At 40.2% G+C, this 18,528-nt stretch overlaps 2 protein-coding genes across 21 annotated transcripts in view; one reads left to right on the forward strand and one right to left on the reverse strand.

Annotated features, from left to right (window-relative positions):
- LNX1 (ligand of numb-protein X 1) overlaps window positions 1–16,987 on the forward strand; it is a 374,186-nt gene extending 357,199 nt beyond the window's left edge. For all 10 annotated transcript variants that reach the window (XM_075127920.1, XM_075127919.1, XM_075127918.1 and 7 more), the window contains 4 exons: window positions 2,270–2,447; window positions 7,510–7,738; window positions 15,294–15,452; window positions 16,273–16,987. In XM_075127920.1, coding sequence (XP_074984021.1) covers window positions 2,270–2,447; window positions 7,510–7,738; window positions 15,294–15,452; window positions 16,273–16,408 — 702 coding nt within the window. In that variant the 3' untranslated portion in view covers window positions 16,409–16,987. The remainder of the gene's footprint in view (window positions 1–2,269; window positions 2,448–7,509; window positions 7,739–15,293; window positions 15,453–16,272) is intronic.
- Window positions 16,988–17,568: 581 nt separating this feature from the next.
- FIP1L1 (factor interacting with PAPOLA and CPSF1) overlaps window positions 17,569–18,528 on the reverse strand; it is a 70,505-nt gene continuing 69,545 nt past the window's right edge. For 6 of the 11 annotated variants that reach the window (XM_048848303.2, XM_048848306.2, XM_048848313.2 and 3 more), the window contains one exon: window positions 17,968–18,290. In XM_048848303.2, the coding sequence (XP_048704260.1) occupies window positions 18,143–18,290 (148 nt within the window). In that variant the 3' untranslated portion in view covers window positions 17,968–18,142. Of the gene's footprint in view, window positions 18,291–18,528 lie in introns of all 11 variants that reach the window. The other 5 variants (XM_048848302.2, XM_048848300.2, XM_048848299.2 and 2 more) reach the window with 1 other exon arrangement.

Genomic DNA, 18,528 nt, shown 5'->3' on the forward strand with positions numbered 1-18,528 from the left:
CAAAGTGAAAGGGGCAATTTTTTGCATGTACATGGGTAAAGCAAAGCAAAATTGGGTTTATTTTTGAGCAAAGGTGGAGTTATAACAATTTTACACATTCATGTAAAATATTAATTTTGAAAAAATAAGACAATATTTTGCAGGAATGAAACTACCCGAAATAGAACAATGAACATTTTTTGTGAAAATCCTTGTGGGGAAAATGTGGATGATTTCACACAGCTGTGCTGTAGAGCCTTTGGAAGTGTTCAGTTGCTCTCGAACCACATTATCAAGTCGTCTTACAGGGGTTCTGACTCTCTGTGTTCCATCTCAGGCCAGGGGTTACGTGGTATGCAGCATCCATAACAGTGCTACCTTTGCAATTCCTATCCCTACGACATAAGAAGGAACCCATTTAGATGGAGTTTAGTGACTTTATTATCTGAAGTGTTATGGAATGTCAGCGTTTTGATATATTCTGCTTATTTTCTGAAGTGTCTAGAAGTCCTTTGCTAGATGGGCAGCTGATAAATGCAGCTTGTTTGTTTAATCGCAGAACTCTTGAGATGGAATTATAGTCTCATCATTCTAAATATGTCTTTAAAAATAAAATGCTATAAACATATACATACTCAAGCCCACTAATCATTCATCAGCAGATTTCCCAGTGCAATTGTTCCCTTTTCCTACTTTCCCACTTCTGTCTTTCCTTGAAGTTTACTCTAGCCATTGCCAGAAGAGCCAGACATTTGATTGTTCTTCTCTCTATGCCATTGACTCAGAACTTGAAATAGGATTTCGTGGTTGAATCTGAGATTTCAGGGATGGGATTATTACAGCCCTGAATGAGACTGATCCATCTTTTTGCATATCACAGATGTGATGTCACACTCCTGAATGATGAGATCTTTTTTAACGTGTCATAAAGAATAGTTAGCCCTGCAGCACATGTATTATATTTCTGTATTGAAACTTGAAAGTAGTGTGCCAGTTCTTCTTAGGGTGACCAGACAGCAGGTGTGAAAAATTGGGATGGGGTTGGGGTGATAGGAGCCTATATAAGAGAGAGAGAGAGCCAAAAATTGGGACTGTCCCTATAAAATCGGGACATCTGGTCACCCTAGTTCTGCTCTAGAGGCTGGAATATTCAGAAAGTAATTGCAGGAACATAGCAGATGAATTATTTAGGGAAATTAAAGTTATTCAGTAAAGTTTAAATCCAGATTTTTTGGAGAAAAATCCCCATCCATTTTATAAATTATTTGGTAGGGATTGGGGTGCTTTGGAAAAAAACACTCACACATTCAGGTCACAAGCTGAGGAGAGAACTGGATCTGAATATTAGAAAGGCTCTCCCTGCCAGTATTACGTTTTAGAACCTAAGTTACCTTTTGATTCTTCAGTATCTGATGGTGTGTGTTGATTTGTCTGACCCTTATTCACAAAGTATAAACAAACTGAGCACTCTTGACTAACAAAGGGGCTAGCTTTTCCTATTGGGAGAAAAAAGATGAATCTCCTCATAGTTTGGATATGGCCATCACACAGAAGCAACCTTTTAAAATCAGCAATAAATGAATCACCCCAGAGACCCTTGGCACTTATTCTATAAAAGTCCTTGTTATTCTCCCTAGTTGAATACACATCCTTCTAGCCAGTTTCTCCTGGAGATTTTCATAGAGCCAGAGATGGAAAAGAATTATTATGTCATATAGTCCATCTCCTATAGGTTTGTTCCTTATAGTCCATATATTGTTTCTTCTTTGTTAAATATGTATGACAAAGTTTTCAAATTTGGATGCCTAAAGTTAAGCATCTGAATCTAAATCTAGGCACCTAAATAAGTGGCCTGATTTTCAGAGGTGCTGAACACCCAAACTTTTTACTAGTGTATAATCTCTGGTTGCTTTCTAACTGAAAACTCAGGCCACTTTATTTGTGTCCAGGTGCCCTGATTCTGCTCTCATTAAGGTAAATGACAAAACCATCACTGACTTTAATGGGAGCAGTACTGAATCCCAAATATGGATTTAGTGATTGACTTACTCATCCCAGTTTGGAGTGCTTTGGTCATAGCTGTGACCCTGCAGAATCCCAAGCAGTAGGATAGGCATATTTACTGTCCACACAAGTGTTGTGAGGCTCAGGGGTTGTAAAATGCTTTGAGATCCTCTGAGTAGTCATCGTACAACTGCATATTAATTCCAGTTTGATTACTGCAAGTGATGAAGCTATCAGAAAGCTGTATGTGTACACTGCATTTATCCTTGATATTTGGCCTCCACAGAACACCCTTCATGCTGTCACCTGTCATGAGAAGGTGGTGTCTGTCCGGAAGGATCACACAGAGTCACTGGGAATGACTGTGGCAGGTGGAGCATCTCACATGGAATGGGATTTGCCTATCTACGTGATAAGCGTTGAACCCGGAGGAGTCATCAGCAGAGATGGCAGAATGAAAACAGGTAAAGCTAATGGGGTTGGAGGCCTGCTTGAATAGAAAGCTCCCTTTTGACGAACTGAAAGGTCACAAAGGGGTGCCACAGGGGTGTTTCTGTAGGCACTTTGATATCTCTCAGAGATGAGAGAGAAACTAGCCTGAAAGAGTTTTTAAAAGAAGGCAAACGCCTTAGCTGAGCATGTGCCTCTGAGACCTACGGCTGGAGGGACCCTCCACCTCTGGAGCCCTTGGTTCTCTAAGCTACCTCTGCAGTGCTGTCCCCCTACCCTCCTCTCAGAGCCTGTGGTCGCTCTCTATGTGATTCTGCGTGTGCACTGAGGCAGTAAAAGTGGGCAGTGTGGGGTTGAGTGGTAATGTAATGTAAATCATCCCACCACCCTCAAAGACCTGCTGAAGTTAATAAAAAAAAAAACAGCCTGAGGGTGTATAGTATAGCCTCTTCTACTGAGCCTCCATGCCCCCCAGTCTTTTCTGTGGTTAGGGAGAATCTCTCCCCAACCAGATGATGTGGTGGGACCTTAGCAAAGGGATCTTTGCAGAGATTTTCTTTTCACTATCAATTCCTATGGGTTTTACCATGAGGAGAGGGTGAATGGGCCTATATTATTTATTACATACCAAAAAAATTAAAAGAACGTTAAGGCTTTAAAGTCAAGCATGCAAAGTTAGGACAAAATTCAGGTTGCTCGTGCACACTTTATTTGGCCCCCTTGTCTGCATATGTATTATAATACAGTCTTCAATTACATGGTCACATACTATTTTTCCACAGGACCCTGCCTCTTTCAGCGCACAGGATGGGTGGAGCTCACTTAATGGGCAGCTTTTCAATATTTTGTTTTATCCTCATTTTTCAATGTGTGGCCCTAAGCCTTATTTACTGCACACTATTCAAACCCTTCTCTGAAGGCAGAATTATTCATTTCCTCAAGGGCTTTTCAGTGGTGCTCTTCACAGTAGTATTAATGTCAAAATTGTCCACTAATATTAAGTGCCCAGCTAGAGATGCCTAGGACAGTATGTGATCCTGTAATTAAAGACTGCATCATAATACATACATGCAAGGGAGCCGAATGAGACCGCATGGGTAACCTTAATTCTAGCATTTCCCAACTTTTGAGTGTTTGACTTTGCAACCTTAACTTTATTTTAATAGAGTTTTTGTATGTAATTTCTTAGATCTTTTTTTTAAAAGCAAACTGGAAAAAAACAGAATTTCCATAATGTAGACCCATATTTACTCCACATGATTCATCAGCAGGGTTAGAACCTTTAGATCCACAGAGAGCTTGGCTCTTGAGCTAACAGAGTAATTAATAGCAGGTATAAGTTTTCATCCTCTATGTGGGCCAATCACTAAAGGGAGATGAGACACACATTTTGCCAGTGGGTCTGACAGCAGAGAGACGTTGGGACTATGGGTTCTATTCCAGGTTCTGAGGGGAATGTGCGGTAGTGGTTACAGACTCTTTCCCTCACACCCCACCAGCCTGTCCCTGTCCCAGTCCCAGACTGCATCCCGCTTCAGCCCCTCATTCTAGTACTCTCCCCCGCCTCCAAACAGCTCCAAATCCCATTCCTCTTAACCCCTCTTCATTTCAATCTGGCTGCTTCCTCTTTTTATTCTTTGCTGCCTGTGTGCCAGCAGGAGGAGCATTGAGAGCACAGTAGAGAGTCTCCCTGCTCTGTTCCTGGCAACAAAGTCATGCTCAGCTCCTGAAGCCCTGGGCTAGAGGATGCACCATACAACAGAATTGTAGGTATTCTTGTTCCATTGCACGGAGCCTACTAGAGCTTCTCCACAAAACGGATGTAATAATTTTATGCATATTTTATGCATTAAAACAACATATGTTCCCCTAGCTTCATTCTGAGACATGGCTGAATCATCTTGGCTTAAATTTTGCAAAAATATTCAATCTGAGGCAGACATTTAGCATGGAAAATTTCAGCCCAAACGCTTGAAGTTTACAGCTGTTTATAACTTTCCCAAACACAACCTTATAATGGAAAATGTTGGGAAACCTTAACTATAGGCATCAGTATTTGTGTCACCTACAGTTAAATGCTGATCAGGTGCTTAGCGCTGACCAGGGCCTGTACATATAATCCATGCCACAAGGAGTGTATGGTCTAAGGGTATGTCTGCGCTACACGTACGTTGATGGAAGGGGTTTTCCGATGTAGCTAATCCACCTCTCCGGGAGGCGGTAGCTAGGTCGATGGAAGAATTCTTCTGCCAACCTTCCTGCATCTAGAGTGGGGGTTAAGTCGACGTAAGTATGTCGCTCAGGGACAGGGGTGAAAGTAACATAAAAGACTTACCGGTACGGTGGCCTGGCTCCGGGCCCCCAGAAGGGGTGGGGCCTTGGGTGGAAGGGGCGGGGCCTTGGGTGGAAGGGGCGGGGCTGTGGTAGTGGTGGCGGCTGGGAGCCCCGGGCCCTTTTAAATCGCTGGGCCCTGGGGCAGCTGCCCCTTTTGCCCTCCTCTCCCGCCCCTTCATCAGCAGCTCTGCCAGTAGGGTGCCTACTGGCAAAGCGGCCAATGGGGGTGGGGGAGCGACATTAAAGTAGTGGCGGCCACTTCTTACCGGTACGCCATAGTACTGGCTCACTTTCACCTCTGCTCAGGCCATGAAATAGTGTAGCTAAGTCAACCTATGTTTTAGGAGCAGACCTGGCCTAAGAGGCAGGCACAGATAAGACAAAATGCACTGGAGGCACCACAGGAAGCTTTTAGCTTCGAGCTTGTTCCAAGATGAAAGAGAGCACTTGGTATTGTGAATTACTGTTTCTTCAAGAGTGGTGTCACACTAATAGATTCCCCCTCTTTTTTTGTGTGTTCACTCTGGTAATTATGCGGTCATTCTTATTTCTAAAACTGCTGTATTTCATTTGTTGTATTGTGTGAGGCAGCCAGAGGCATTAGGCACATTTAAATAAACATTAATAATATATTGATACAAAGTTTACAGAAAACCTGCTAAATTTGCTGTTCTCAGTTTAGGACAAGTAATAGCATCGGGGGAGGAATAAAATAAACAACAACCCTTTCTCCTCCAGATTTTAAATTCAGTTTGAAAACAAACACCTGAATGTAAAACAGTGGCACATACAAAAGTATTTGAAGTGCACTTTACAGACCTTAATTATCACAGTGCCATGTGCAGTTGTCTGTGTGTTATCCCTACAGTAGAGCTAGAGAAACTGAGGCAGAAAGATGGTGACTAATCATGGGGTGGGGAGGGAATAAACATCCCAGATGGGATTCAAATTTTAGAATTCAAGTCCCATGCTCTTCAGCCCCATTTTGTCTCATTTTTACTGCTGCATCAGCGTAGAGAGGCCTTAAAGCTGCCCTACGTGGTTAGCTGATGATTGCCTCCATGTAAGGGACTTCTCATCTGATGCATAAGCACATCTCTGTGGCACTCCCATCCCGCCCCTCACCTGCTGTAGGTGGTGTGCCAGGGGTGGGGAGGACATCATCAGAGCTCCCTGTTCGCTGGAGAACCTCACCCAGCATAACAATCTCAATGGATCATCTATACACCCATCCTGCTTAGAGTAGCCCTGTTGTGATAATTGAGCCTTCAAATTTACCGTAATTTACCCTCAACGATAAAAAGTGAGTGTAAGTTCATAAGATATCACAACAACCTGTAACAACAAATGTTGATAGGAAAAGGTGCAAAAGCAAGTTTGAAAGTCTGAATTTGTCCAGACAAAAAGGCTTGGTAAACAAGAGAAGTATAAACCCAGAAATCAATGAACCACTAATTGGTGTGTCAGAAATTAGGCCTAACTGGGAGATAAAATAACAATGAGATGGGCTATTCTGCCCATCACTGCCTTTTGGAATCCTTAGAGAAATTTTCGGGGGGAGGAATTACCTACTGGAGTGAGCTGCACCATCATGACTGCAACCCCCACCATCTCCTAGGATGCCAAACCGCCTTCATCCTAATCATGACCAGACAGGGCCAAAGGAAGAGAGAACCAGATGACATTTACACCTCTATCAGCTGAAATCCAACCTCCACCTAAAATATGAAACTTCCTTCCCTCCCCCACGGCCCTCTGTGTCCTTTTCTTTCCTTATCTTATTTTTCTTCTCTTTCCTCTCTCTCTCTCTCCTTTTTCCTTGTGTCTGATAAGAGTCAGGCTTAGCCAGCCATGACTGTATATTTTGCAACAGTACTATAAGCCTGTGACCAGAAAGAGGCAGCAAAAGCAATGTTCTACATAGCCTGATGCTGACATGAGTTTGCCAGGTCTTGGAGTGGTTGATAAGACCATGTGCCATGCCTGTGTTTTTCCGCAGTGAGGTTGCAAGTGAAATTAATATCAGAGACAGAAGCTGCATTTTCTATCTTTGCTGTTCTTTTCTCGTCCCTCTTGTGTGTGTTTGTCTTTTAGGAAATGGGATCAGACTTTAACAACGAGGACAGCTCCAGCCCATCTCCGCTAAATTCTTCTTTTCCCCATCTTTTATCCCATCTAAAAGACTGTCAAACAAGGGGGTTTTCCATCTAAAAACTCTTGCCAGCTAAAGGGAAAGGGATATTGTTAAAATGAAAACCTTACTTAATACTTCACATTAACTGTTTTTCTTTCTTTTCTGTCTCTTTAAGAAAAAGCTAAAGGGATTTGTAATGGTGTGTGCCATGGTTCAAAGCAGGCTGAGGTCGGTGTATGCCAAACCTTGTTTAATGCTGGGCAGTGAGCAGGTTGTGTTATTCAACAGCCCTTAGACTGCTCTCTGTTACCTCAGGGACCCTTGGCTGCCCTCTGATCCAGGGTGGAGGAGTAGTGTGACCAAAAATACTACCTTTGCCCATCTTGGCTGCGCTGATGCATGTTTGAATTCAGCCCCTCATCTCACTCTCAGGGTCTATTTTATGCCTCACCTTTATTTCGTATGAAAATATTAACAACCACTTTTGACAGGCAACAAGTTCCCAGCCCTGGCCTATTCCTGAAATGCATTTTGTTTAAAAGGAAAAATTAATTAAAGCCTTAAAACCATTTTCTCCTTTTATAATGGTTCTGCTTATTGTCCTTCAGGTGACATTTTGCTGAATGTGAATGGAATTGACCTGACTGGTGTCAGCCGTAGCGAGGCAGTAGCCCTTTTGAAAAACACCACCTCCTCTGTAGTACTCAAAGCCTTGGAAATGAAAGAATGTGAAGCCCTGGAGGACATGAGCCATGTATCACTTCCTGACACCAATCAGAACACATCAGATAACAGTGAATGGTCACCTTCCTGGGTTATGTGGCTTGAGCTCCCGCGGTAAGTCCAAAAATTACATCCTTGTGTTGAAGGGGAGTGGGAGGAAAGATTTATGTGTCTTGGATGGCTCTTGCTTTTTGGCCTGATTCATTACACTGACATCTTAATTAAATCCAGCCTCTGTCAAAAACCTTTATTTTAAATACCTCCCCTTTGTAATTGTGTATACATATATGGAAAATAGACACACAGAACTGCTTTTAAGGGAGGAAAGAAAGATCCTGAACAGTCCTATACCTGAAAATGTGTTAGAGAAGGAAGGGAAAATTCTGAATGGATTCAGGAGCTCATAGAACTTAGATCTGGGCCCTCTGGACCACCCTGCAAAGTCCAAAACTACCCCTGCAGCGCTCAAGCTTCACAGATCCTGTGTTTGTTAAATACAGCTGAACTGTTTGACTTTGCCCAGATGTTAAAAAGTGCACACAGTTGGTGCATTTCTCAGAATCGCCTTCCCTGACTCCACCACCTGCCTGAGAAAAGTTCATTTGTAAGATACAGGAAGCAGCTGTTTTGTAGTTTTAGTAAAAATAAAAGCCACATAGTGTGTAGTTTAATTGTCTTACATACACAGGGCATTTTAACATCTTCAAAACGCATAAATCTGCATCTTGCAATGTTGTTTGAACCTGAGCTTTTAATGAAGACTTGCCCTGTATCTGGGATTACATTGAGCTAATGCTGAAATTTCAATTCTTAAATGGAACAAAACTCTCATTGATTTCTAGGACTGCAGAATTTGACCCAACAGTTTATATATGCTTTACCTATTAACCTGAACTCAATGGCTGTTCAGAATATCCCTTTTTCTTTTAAAAGGGCAATGTCAGGTGGCTCCGCTGCATGGAGGACCAGGGTGAAACCAGTTGGGTTATTTAGGTTTTATGTATACAGCTTCATGGTTTTACTTTTTGGGGGTATTTATACTCTAGCTAGATTCTATTCCTTACTATTCCACATTAGGCCATTTTACAGGTCCTTTCTCAGCTTGCGGCAAGGCCTGTGGTGAGGTGGTTCTGAATTTAGTCTGAGTGCAAAGATGGAATACCCCACTTGTATGTGGGTGAAGGGCATGAAGTGTGAAAAGCAAATTTGTGCCATCTTTAGGGTTAGGTACATCTCTTCATTCGGGGGGTGGGGTGGGGGGCAGATAGCCTAGACCAATAGATTTTTCCCTTCTTTACTTTTACGTAGAAACTAGAATATTTATCAGCAACTGAGGGTGGATTTTAATTTACCCTTCGCTATGGTTCTGGTGAACCAGTCAGATGCCAGTATCACCCCTAGAACACACCCTCTGCCTCCTGTATTGCTGCATAGCTAACCATAGGGATTGAGAGCTCCCCTCTCTACAATTTACAGTTCTCCCTCGTAAGCCAACAGAAATCTAAACTTTACTCTTAGTGGTTCAATATAAATACAATGCATTGCCTATTGCTGAGGAAAATGCAGCTTAAGACCACCTTTAGGAAGCTTTCCCTCAGTCAGCTCGCTGCACCTGCTGTAAACACTGAAGGAGGACTGTGGTTACTCTGTCTCAGGTCCTGCAGTCAGAATAAAGTTACTGTCAGAGATGCAGAGTACCAATAAGCAATAGCACACTGTTAAGATCAAGCGGTCAGATATCTTTGGCTTTCTGTGCTGGATTTTACCCTTTTGAACAGCATCTGAGTTTATTTGCCTCCCTGCTCCAGAAATTGCACATGTACAACGCCCAACCTTTTAACTGAAGGAAAATTACCCACCATGTCAGCAGGTCTGAAAACAGGAAATTCATTGTAATCATATCCCCAGCTGCAACGCAACTCACAGAAAAGGGCCACAGTGTGGCTGAAGACTAGAGGAATTAGTATGCTGAACTGGTGCGCTGGTTGTCTTAAATTTAAATTAATTAGGGGGAATAAAGATGATTAGAATTGACAGTAACAGAAGTGTATTTCACCCTTATTAGTACTAGCTTGTTTGGCAGGCCTCAAGCATCAGCTTTGGACTTATTCACTTAACAATACACGTTATCAGATACTTCAATCTTATCTAGCACAAATAATGGTTACCCTTCTGTTCGCATTGACTCTCTGGCATCCACACTACACATCTGGAAGTCCTTCAAGTTCTGTCACCAGGACATGTATCATTAATACACGTTAACTCATTTCCCCCCAGTCTGAGAATTTAACCTTTCACTAGGCTTCCAGGATGTTGTTGGCAAGAGCCACTGCCCACTAGATTTCAAGGGTATTTTCAACAGCCTTGCTCCATAGCCCATGCTTGTCTTGGGAAAAGATGATTCAATTCAAATATGATTCTGTTTAGTCAGTGTTAATCTAGATTGCTCAATATTCAAGTGTGGTGCAATGGGAGGAAGTTTTGGCATACCACTGTGTGGAACATTTAGATACTATAATTAAAGTTCAACAGCAGGAGACAATGCCCCTAAGAAAGAGCAATGCAAGGAACAAGCAGGCCTGGTCCTGCAGGATGGGAAGCCAGAGAAGGAAGAGCAGGCAGAATAAGAAAGAGGGGAAGGGGACACAGAAAGGAGAGAAAATGGTATGGGGGAAAATATAGAACATGACATGAAGACATGGGGCAAGGGAGAGAGAGAAGGAAGAGACGTGCCTCAGCAACAACCTGGAATACCTGTTTTGTTTCCCCTTAGTTTCTGTGACTGTAGCTGTATGATTTAAGATTAGTGTTTCTCTGGGCATACTTCTGTGCTGATACCAATACTGTAAATGAGCAATACATTCCCCTAATATAGCTCACCTCTCTTCCAGGGGTCACATGCACATTACAAAGGTTGGTGCAGATGAGGAAATAAACACCAAGGTTTAGGCAGTTTGCTCAAGCGCTCACAGCAAGTCAGCACTAAAAGCCACATCTGACTTGTCAGGCCCTGGCGCTAAGCACCAGGAATCACCGCCTTTCTACATTCTTTAAATGAGCTCACAAGAAATGGGGAGAAATTTAATTTCCAATGATATTTATTTTAAAACTGGTCTTTGGTGAGTCATTTTTAGATGATTTGTTAGTGTATAAATAACTACTGCCTCTGTTCCCTCTGTAGTATGACACACTATGGGGTGGTCATGAAACAGTGGGCTTCTAGCAATTACCTGAGCTAGAAAGTAGGGGCCACATGAGTGACGGGTATGGTTGCTGGTAGTCAGATCTATTGAAGTAAAGACTAATCATCATCCTTATCCGGTATAGTTATTTCTTAACATTTGTTTCTTTTCTACGCAGTTGGCTGTTGAGGAATACAGGTCATTTGTTGTTTAAGGAAATTTATACTCTTGAAGGTGATAAAGAAAATACTGCACAGCAGCTAGAGCAAAGTTACACTTTCCCAGTGCTACAGTAATTTTTCTACCCTTGCTAATTTTGCCCTCCTTCCTTCTCTTCATCCTCACTTTCCCCTCCCCCCCCAAATACTTTCAAAAATACATTATAGATCAAACACAGACGTACTGTGAATAGTAGTCTTTGCTTCACTTCACAGCGGAGTAGAGAGGAGTTATCCAAGGTGTCACACAGAATCAGTGGCAGAACTGGCTCTGAAATGTGAAATTGGACAAGCACTCCCCCATTTTAATAGTCTTGCTTTAAGTAGAACTTTCTAACAGACCTCTAATCCCCATTCAGTACACAAGCAAATGCCAGTTTTACAGACCCATTATATTGAAAGTTTGGACTAAATTGTTCTGTAACTTTGATCCATTATAACAAGGGGAAAACATGAAATTTGATACCTGATAGGGAAATCAAGTTTTGTCTGCCGACCCAGGCTGTCATTCTGAAGTATTAAATGTGAAACAGTTTAAAAAAGACCCTTCAATATGCATTATTTCAGAAACAAAGATGAAGCAGCCAGGAGCAGAGTATTAAAGGGCTTACTATTTTAATCTGATTTAAGTAAAGAGAAGGCAGTTAAAGTGTGTTTTAATCTCTTAATGCATCTATGACAGCTTCATACGAAGTGCTGGACTAGTTTGCTGAGTACATAACATTATGATGGGTAACTGTATTTGTAATGGTGTTATAAAACAAGGGTCTGACAGCATTGTTATCCTCAGGGAAGTACAGAAGCTACCTTTTGGCACTCAGTGTGTTTGTATGCAGAGAAAACCCTCCTAAGCATTAAAAAAAAATACCAATCACTATCTTCTGTAGAGTGGTAATCTATAAATTAGTATGGTCCAAAGTGGACATTATTCCCTATACCGCAGCAGCTCCAAAGGAACCATTGTGATCTAACTAGGTGAATAATCCACAGATAGAGTTTTTCCTTGTATACCGAGAACCCTCAAGCTGCTCCACAGCAATTAGTACAGATGATGCAAGTGTACATCATTTCATTTTCTCTTTGTGGTGCTATTTAACTCAAGTTTTACTACTACAAAACTCACAACTACCCCCTTCTTATTCTCAAACTCTCCACTTGTAACCCCTTCTCCCCCCGCCATGCAGAGCAGGCAGCTTTTCATTCCTTACGTGCTGAAATATCCAGAGAGCTCCATTGGAGCCTTACTTATTTCCTTGTTTCTGTGCAGCTTTCAGGCCCGTAGCAGTCATTTCAATGTATTAGCATAGAGATGGTGTGCACTGCTGTAAGTTGTGTCATGTCTTTAGGAAAGCAATAAAAAATGTAAGTTTGTGTGAATACAAATTCACCTACTGGTGTGTTTAGGTGCTTAACTTTTGGCACCCAAATTTGAATATTTTTAGTCTGAGCTCCTTGTATTTCTGGTTAGCCAACCAAGAAACTGAAGTGGAAATTAAGAAGTAAAAATACAAATGTCTATTTTTCTTTGTAGCACTGGGCAATTTCTATTGCCCCAGTACCAAGCTATTGCAACAGTAAGTGCAGTTTTCTTCTCCAATCTGGCCTGCAGATGTCACATTTTCTACCCTTCGCAGCTATCAAAGACCAGATGTGTCCCTTCAGCCATCAATACCCAAAGCTAGGCATTTAACAGCAACAGTTGCAGGGCCAGTGCACAACCAGAACAGTTGAAGGCAAGAGCCAGAAGTAAAACCTATTCCTTTGAGGGTACCCACCATTTCTGAGATAGACACCACTGCTACCTGGCTAGTCTTGAGAGGCTGCCGAGTAGCACTAGTTTCCTAATAGAGCTCAAGTTCCTGTCCATTCTGGCAGTGTCATCTTCAAGGTTCATGATTATTACGGGACTCCAAGAGTTGGCACAACATGAGTACTGGATTCTCTCAGATGTTCTCTGGCCCATGAAAACCACAATGTTTGCTGCTTGCAGTACTGCTCACGATATTCTGTTTACTTTCAGGCAGGGACAGGCCCTGGCTCACGAAGCTCACTGTTTATGTCAATGCTTTGGCAAGATTTTTGAGAATATTTTAGATGATGGGGTTGTTTCTGTGCCTTTTCGAACAGGGATGTTTCTGTTTCTTGCAAATCTAAATTCTGTATAGAGTGCTGCTGTTCGGCGTGAACATTAGAAGATTGAATGCTTACAACACAAGGCAGCTCAGCTAATGGCAAAGTTATTCACAGCCATCGAGGAAAGGTTACCGAGTAAAGATAGCATTCCAGAGCCAGCCTCTTCTTTCTCAAGTCTATGTTGTTAAGAGTAATGAACAACAGAAACCCAAATCACTTTGCCATCTGGAACTTGAATTTGTTAATAGAACTCCAACAATTAACCATGAATTAGACACCTTTACACAAACACAATTGGTTCAAATTAAATGCACAGTAGATCAATCAGATCCACTGCATGTCATAGCTCTGTTACCTAAATTCAACAGACAGACTATAGGGTATACCTTATACTTGTAATCTAATGGTGGTAATTTAACGGAAAGTCCGACAGAATGTACTCATACACCTTATTTCCTTGTAATTATACTTGGCTAGCAGGTTAAGATCACATAGAACGAACTCCCTTTTTTTAAAAAATGGACATAAGTATTTACTTTAAAATTGCCTATATTCAAGTGGTCAAGAAACTTCCTCCTTAAGACAATAAGTAATGTTCAAACACAGCAAGGTTGTTACCCATTCTGCATATCAGGCTCAATTAATAATGACGACGACTAAATCCTGGCAACACTTGGTCATGACCTTGTTACCAAATCCTGTGAGTTTAGGGTGGGTTTTTTCTCTCCATTTTCTTTAAAGTGATTCTGCATGCTCAAAAGCCCACAGCTGGGAAAGTAATAGAGCCTGCCTTCTGGGGAATGACCAAGAGTCACCTGCTTTTTCCATTAGCAGCCAGTGAACTGTTGTGCAAACACTATACCGAACATCCTGGCAGCAGGTGAATATTTGTAGATCCCAGGGGACTAATCTAGTAATACTGCAAAATCTTGCTGTGAAACTTAGCAAACATATTATTTTACATGAAAAATATGACACACTTTAAAAATATATATATATATATATACACACACTTTATCTTTAAAGGTACAATTTTGCCTTTTTCAGCAGAAGGGTCAGCTCTCAATGAGAATTTTAAAATGTCTTTTAATGCAGAGTAAAGTCAGCTGTAATGGACTGGCTTGGAATATGTGCAGAAAGTTAACTAGTCTGTTATAACACCAAATGGATTTCAGCTTCCTCTACCAGCCTTAGGCTAGATGGTAAAGACTTATTAGTATCCCAGGCAAAATTTTGCATTACTATATCTCTAATGAAGATGGCAACAGTCTTTTCTGATTTTCAGCAAATATCTGAATGGTACACTGAAATATTTAGAAGGTTAGTTTCATAATAAACACTAAAATTACTAACAAACAGGCATTTAAACTAATGCAAGATTGAGATTGATTACCACATACCACAAAATACAAGCTTAATTAACTTATCACTTTTCCCCCCAAGCCAGCATCAGTTATGTATAGTTGGGCAATACATTATCAGGTAATATAACCAATGGATTATATCAGAGCCAAATCAAAAGACAGAGAGAGGGTTTTTTAATCATTCTTTCTTAACGTCAAAAAAACCCACTGAATTAATCTTGTACCTGTAACAAGCCACCTTCTCAACAACAGCATAATTACTCTATAACACTTCACCACTACGGTTCTGAAAGTATAATACTCTTCTCTGCACAATTCCCACTCATTGCTCACTAACAGCAAAGCTATAAATCCCTTCCCTGATGTGATATTTTTCCTTGTGTGATATCTTTGATTTTTGTGGTTCAGGTTTTTTTTTTTTTAATGGACATTTGAATTACTCAGCTCTGTGGTACACCAGAATTCATATCCATCCTTATCCTGAGAGTTTTGGGGTATTATTTTTAAAGCGTGTCCTAAAAGCATGACACTTATTACTGATGGAATAGCTGATCAGATGCAGGTAACAAGGTACTTGACATCTGCAGACAGAATCAGTGTTGTTTTTAAGTTATGATTTAAATGAAGTCCAATCTCAATTGAAATATCTTCTTCAATGGAACTTTGGCGTTTAGCAGTCCCCAAACATGCTACCAGTACCTAGAAAGGCAGATGCATCAAATAAACAAACTTAACTTAATCCTGAGACATTAATTAGACTGATTTGTTTCAGGTATTTGTACAGCTGCAAAGAAATTGTATTACGAAGAAATACAGCAGGAAGTCTTGGCTTCAGCATCGTAGGTGGTTATGAAGAACACAGTGGAAACAAACCATTCTTTATCAAATCCATCGTTGGAGGCACACCAGCATACAATGATGGAAGAATTAGGTAAACTAATATTTAAATAGTACTCTTCATCTAAGGAACTCAAAAGGGCTTTATAATATTCATAGAATTAAGTCTTAAAATAAGGAGACTGTGGTCCAGAGAGACCAAGTGTCTTGCTGAAGGTCACAAAGAGGGCTCAATTTCATACCAGTCCAATGAAAACTTCCATTGAAACCAGCTGAGTATAAAATTGGGCCCTTTTTGACAGAGCTAGGAATAGAATCTGAAATAGAATCCTGTGCTTTAACAACTTGCTTTCCTGGCAAAATATTATCAAGTGTATAACTATTAACATCTACATATAGTAAAAGATATCTGTGAAATAGTGTATGTTATTTACAAAGTAACAGTTATCTTAATTATGCATATACTTCTATACTGACAACTAAAAATGTAATTTAAATCCAATACTAGGTGTGTGTGATAAAATATAGATGACCTGTAAATTCTTACACAGCGTTTTACTGTCCAATAACCAGTTAATTTTACCTGGCACACACAGATCTGAAAAAAGAGCTCTGATTTCATATTTTCCTCCATATATATCTGATTTGTAAAGGAATGCCAGGAAAGAACAAATACATGGTAGAGTAAGAACACAAGGATTCTTTCAACGGCTTACCTTCAGAGGCCTCAACTTTTTCACCCCCCCCCCCTTTTGGTCCCTCTTAGTAGTTGCCATCCTTCTGGCAAAGTGGTGACACAATGTTATAGAGTCAGCCAAAGCAGCTGAATTGGCAAGAAAGTTTTTTGAGATCAGGATCTCTTCTTGGTTTTAAGTGTTTTAACTAAAATCTTATCTACATTTTTAATTTTTCAGATGCGGTGATATCCTCCTTGCTGTCAATGGCAGGAATACATCAGGAATGATGCATGCCTGTTTGGCAAGGATGCTCAAAGAACTGAAAGGAAAAATTACTCTCACTCTTATGTCCTGGCCTGGCACTTTTTTATAAAACAAGTATTCATGGAAAAATGACAAATCATTTGACACAGAAAACAAGCTATTTACTATGGACATCAGTTTTCCTACAGTTTTTTGGTCGACTGTATATTTGTAAATAAAAGTTCGTGAATTGTAAGTTTGCATGTCAAGATAGTCTTGAGAAAACATGGCGCCTGTCAGAGTAACATGCACTTAAGAAAAAAGCAAAGCTACTGAAATTATAGATCAGGGTACAATTCTCATGTGTTTTATGTTTGTATTTTTATATTTGATTCATGTTAATAATCAAAGTCCATTAAGAAGCAGCAGCAATTCTGTTCACTACCGTTTTCAATTTATAAAAAAAGTTATGGATATGTAACTTGGAAAAATATGTGGCAGTCTCTTGAAATGATAAACTTGAAATATTTTTGTAAATCAGTTGACTGTTTCTACCCAACATGTGAAAAGCACTTTGATCAAATAATGTTCCTTTTCATGGTCAGTATGATGCTGATATTTTCAAGACTTTCAAATATTTTGCTTGTTAGGATGTAATACTGTGAATGAGATTTTATTTCTTACTAAAAATAAACGTAACTATTGTACAGACATGTTCTTTCCTTCAAGAAAACCAGAAAAAAAGTAACCATAATTTTTCCCAAAGTTTCTGATTAACCCAGCAAGATTAGGACTTCATATTTAAACATTATTTATCCATGAATTTTAAAAAATTAAGTATTGCCAGATTGACTACAAATTATCCACTTGGATAGTGGCAGTGTAAATTTTGCTAGACTCAAACCTTTTCTGGATGGAATATGTCCAAAAGTGAGAAGGTAGTTTATTTTCTTTGCTTAAACGATTGTAGGGGCCTCTATGGAAATTATCGATATTTTGAAGTCAGATGCTCTTTCCCATTAACTTTAAAGGGGAAAAGGATCAGGCCATTAATTTTTATTGCGATGTGGACAGCTGTCTCTCAAAAATATGCGAAGACCAACTTCATTTTACATAGGTCAGAGCAGCAGGACTGATGGATAACTACTTTTGGTTTCTATTAACTGGTTATCTAATCTCCAATCCTATGAGCTACTTAAATCATCTTCCTGAACTCACTCGTACATTTGAAAGTTGTGTTAAAGGTTTTAACATTTTATATGTAATATAAATAAGGGTCATACTCTCCGATCACATGAAAAATAATGTGCATATTTAATGTTTTTGCCATAACTTCCAGCAAAAGTTTCTCAAATGCCTCTCACTCTTCTCCTGTGGCACACAAAAGGATGAGCTGTTTAGCTTTGCCCTTTGAGTTCATTATATAAACTTCAGAGATCCATTAGCACTGTTACGGATGTACTGGTAGGTATTAGTATGCAGTAATGTGAACGCAAACCAACCTCAACTCAGGAGAAGAATAAACTTCCATAGTTCCTACTGTCTTAGGCAACAAGAGACTGGGTCCAGTATTTTGGGAGTAGGTTTCCTGTACAGTACTGCAACAGCACCACCCTCTAGACCTCAGAAGCCACCACTGCACTTTGTCTTATAGTATCTTAAAAATAAGACAAAGTCAATCCATGAATCTTAACTTAACATGAAAAATTCACTCTTTTATTTTCAAAAAACAAATTAACCTTATATTTTGTACTAACAGAATGAGATTAAGAGCAAAATTTCTTTAATACCCAGAAAAATAACAAGATTTATAGTAATCTATTTCTGGCACTAGTAATTGCAAGTAGGCAAATATCACACATGCCTATTCCACTGGAGCAGCTTCAGTGGTTTCCTGTTCAGGGGCAGGTTCACCACTAGCTTCTTTTCCTTCTTTGCTTCTTTTGGATTTTTTGTGTTTGTGCCTCCTGTGGCTGTCCCCTTCTTCACTGTCATGACGACGCCTGCTGTTACTAAGACAAAGAGAGGAAAATGCTCAGACAGATGCATACTCCACTATTAAACAGGCCCTCAAACATAACGTAAGGAAGCAAGAGGCAGAGTTCTCATACAAGAACTATGTTCATCAGAACATAAATGTGCATCACACTCAAGCTTCATTTTTAATAAATGGTTTATATGCATCCACACTTTTTTTTTTTTAAACTAGGAATGATAAATCCTCTCCCCTCTACATATTCTAACTACAAG

Source organism: Caretta caretta, chromosome 4, assembly GCF_965140235.1.
Source record: "Caretta caretta isolate rCarCar2 chromosome 4, rCarCar1.hap1, whole genome shotgun sequence".
Lineage (NCBI taxonomy): Eukaryota > Metazoa > Chordata > Testudines > Cheloniidae > Caretta > Caretta caretta.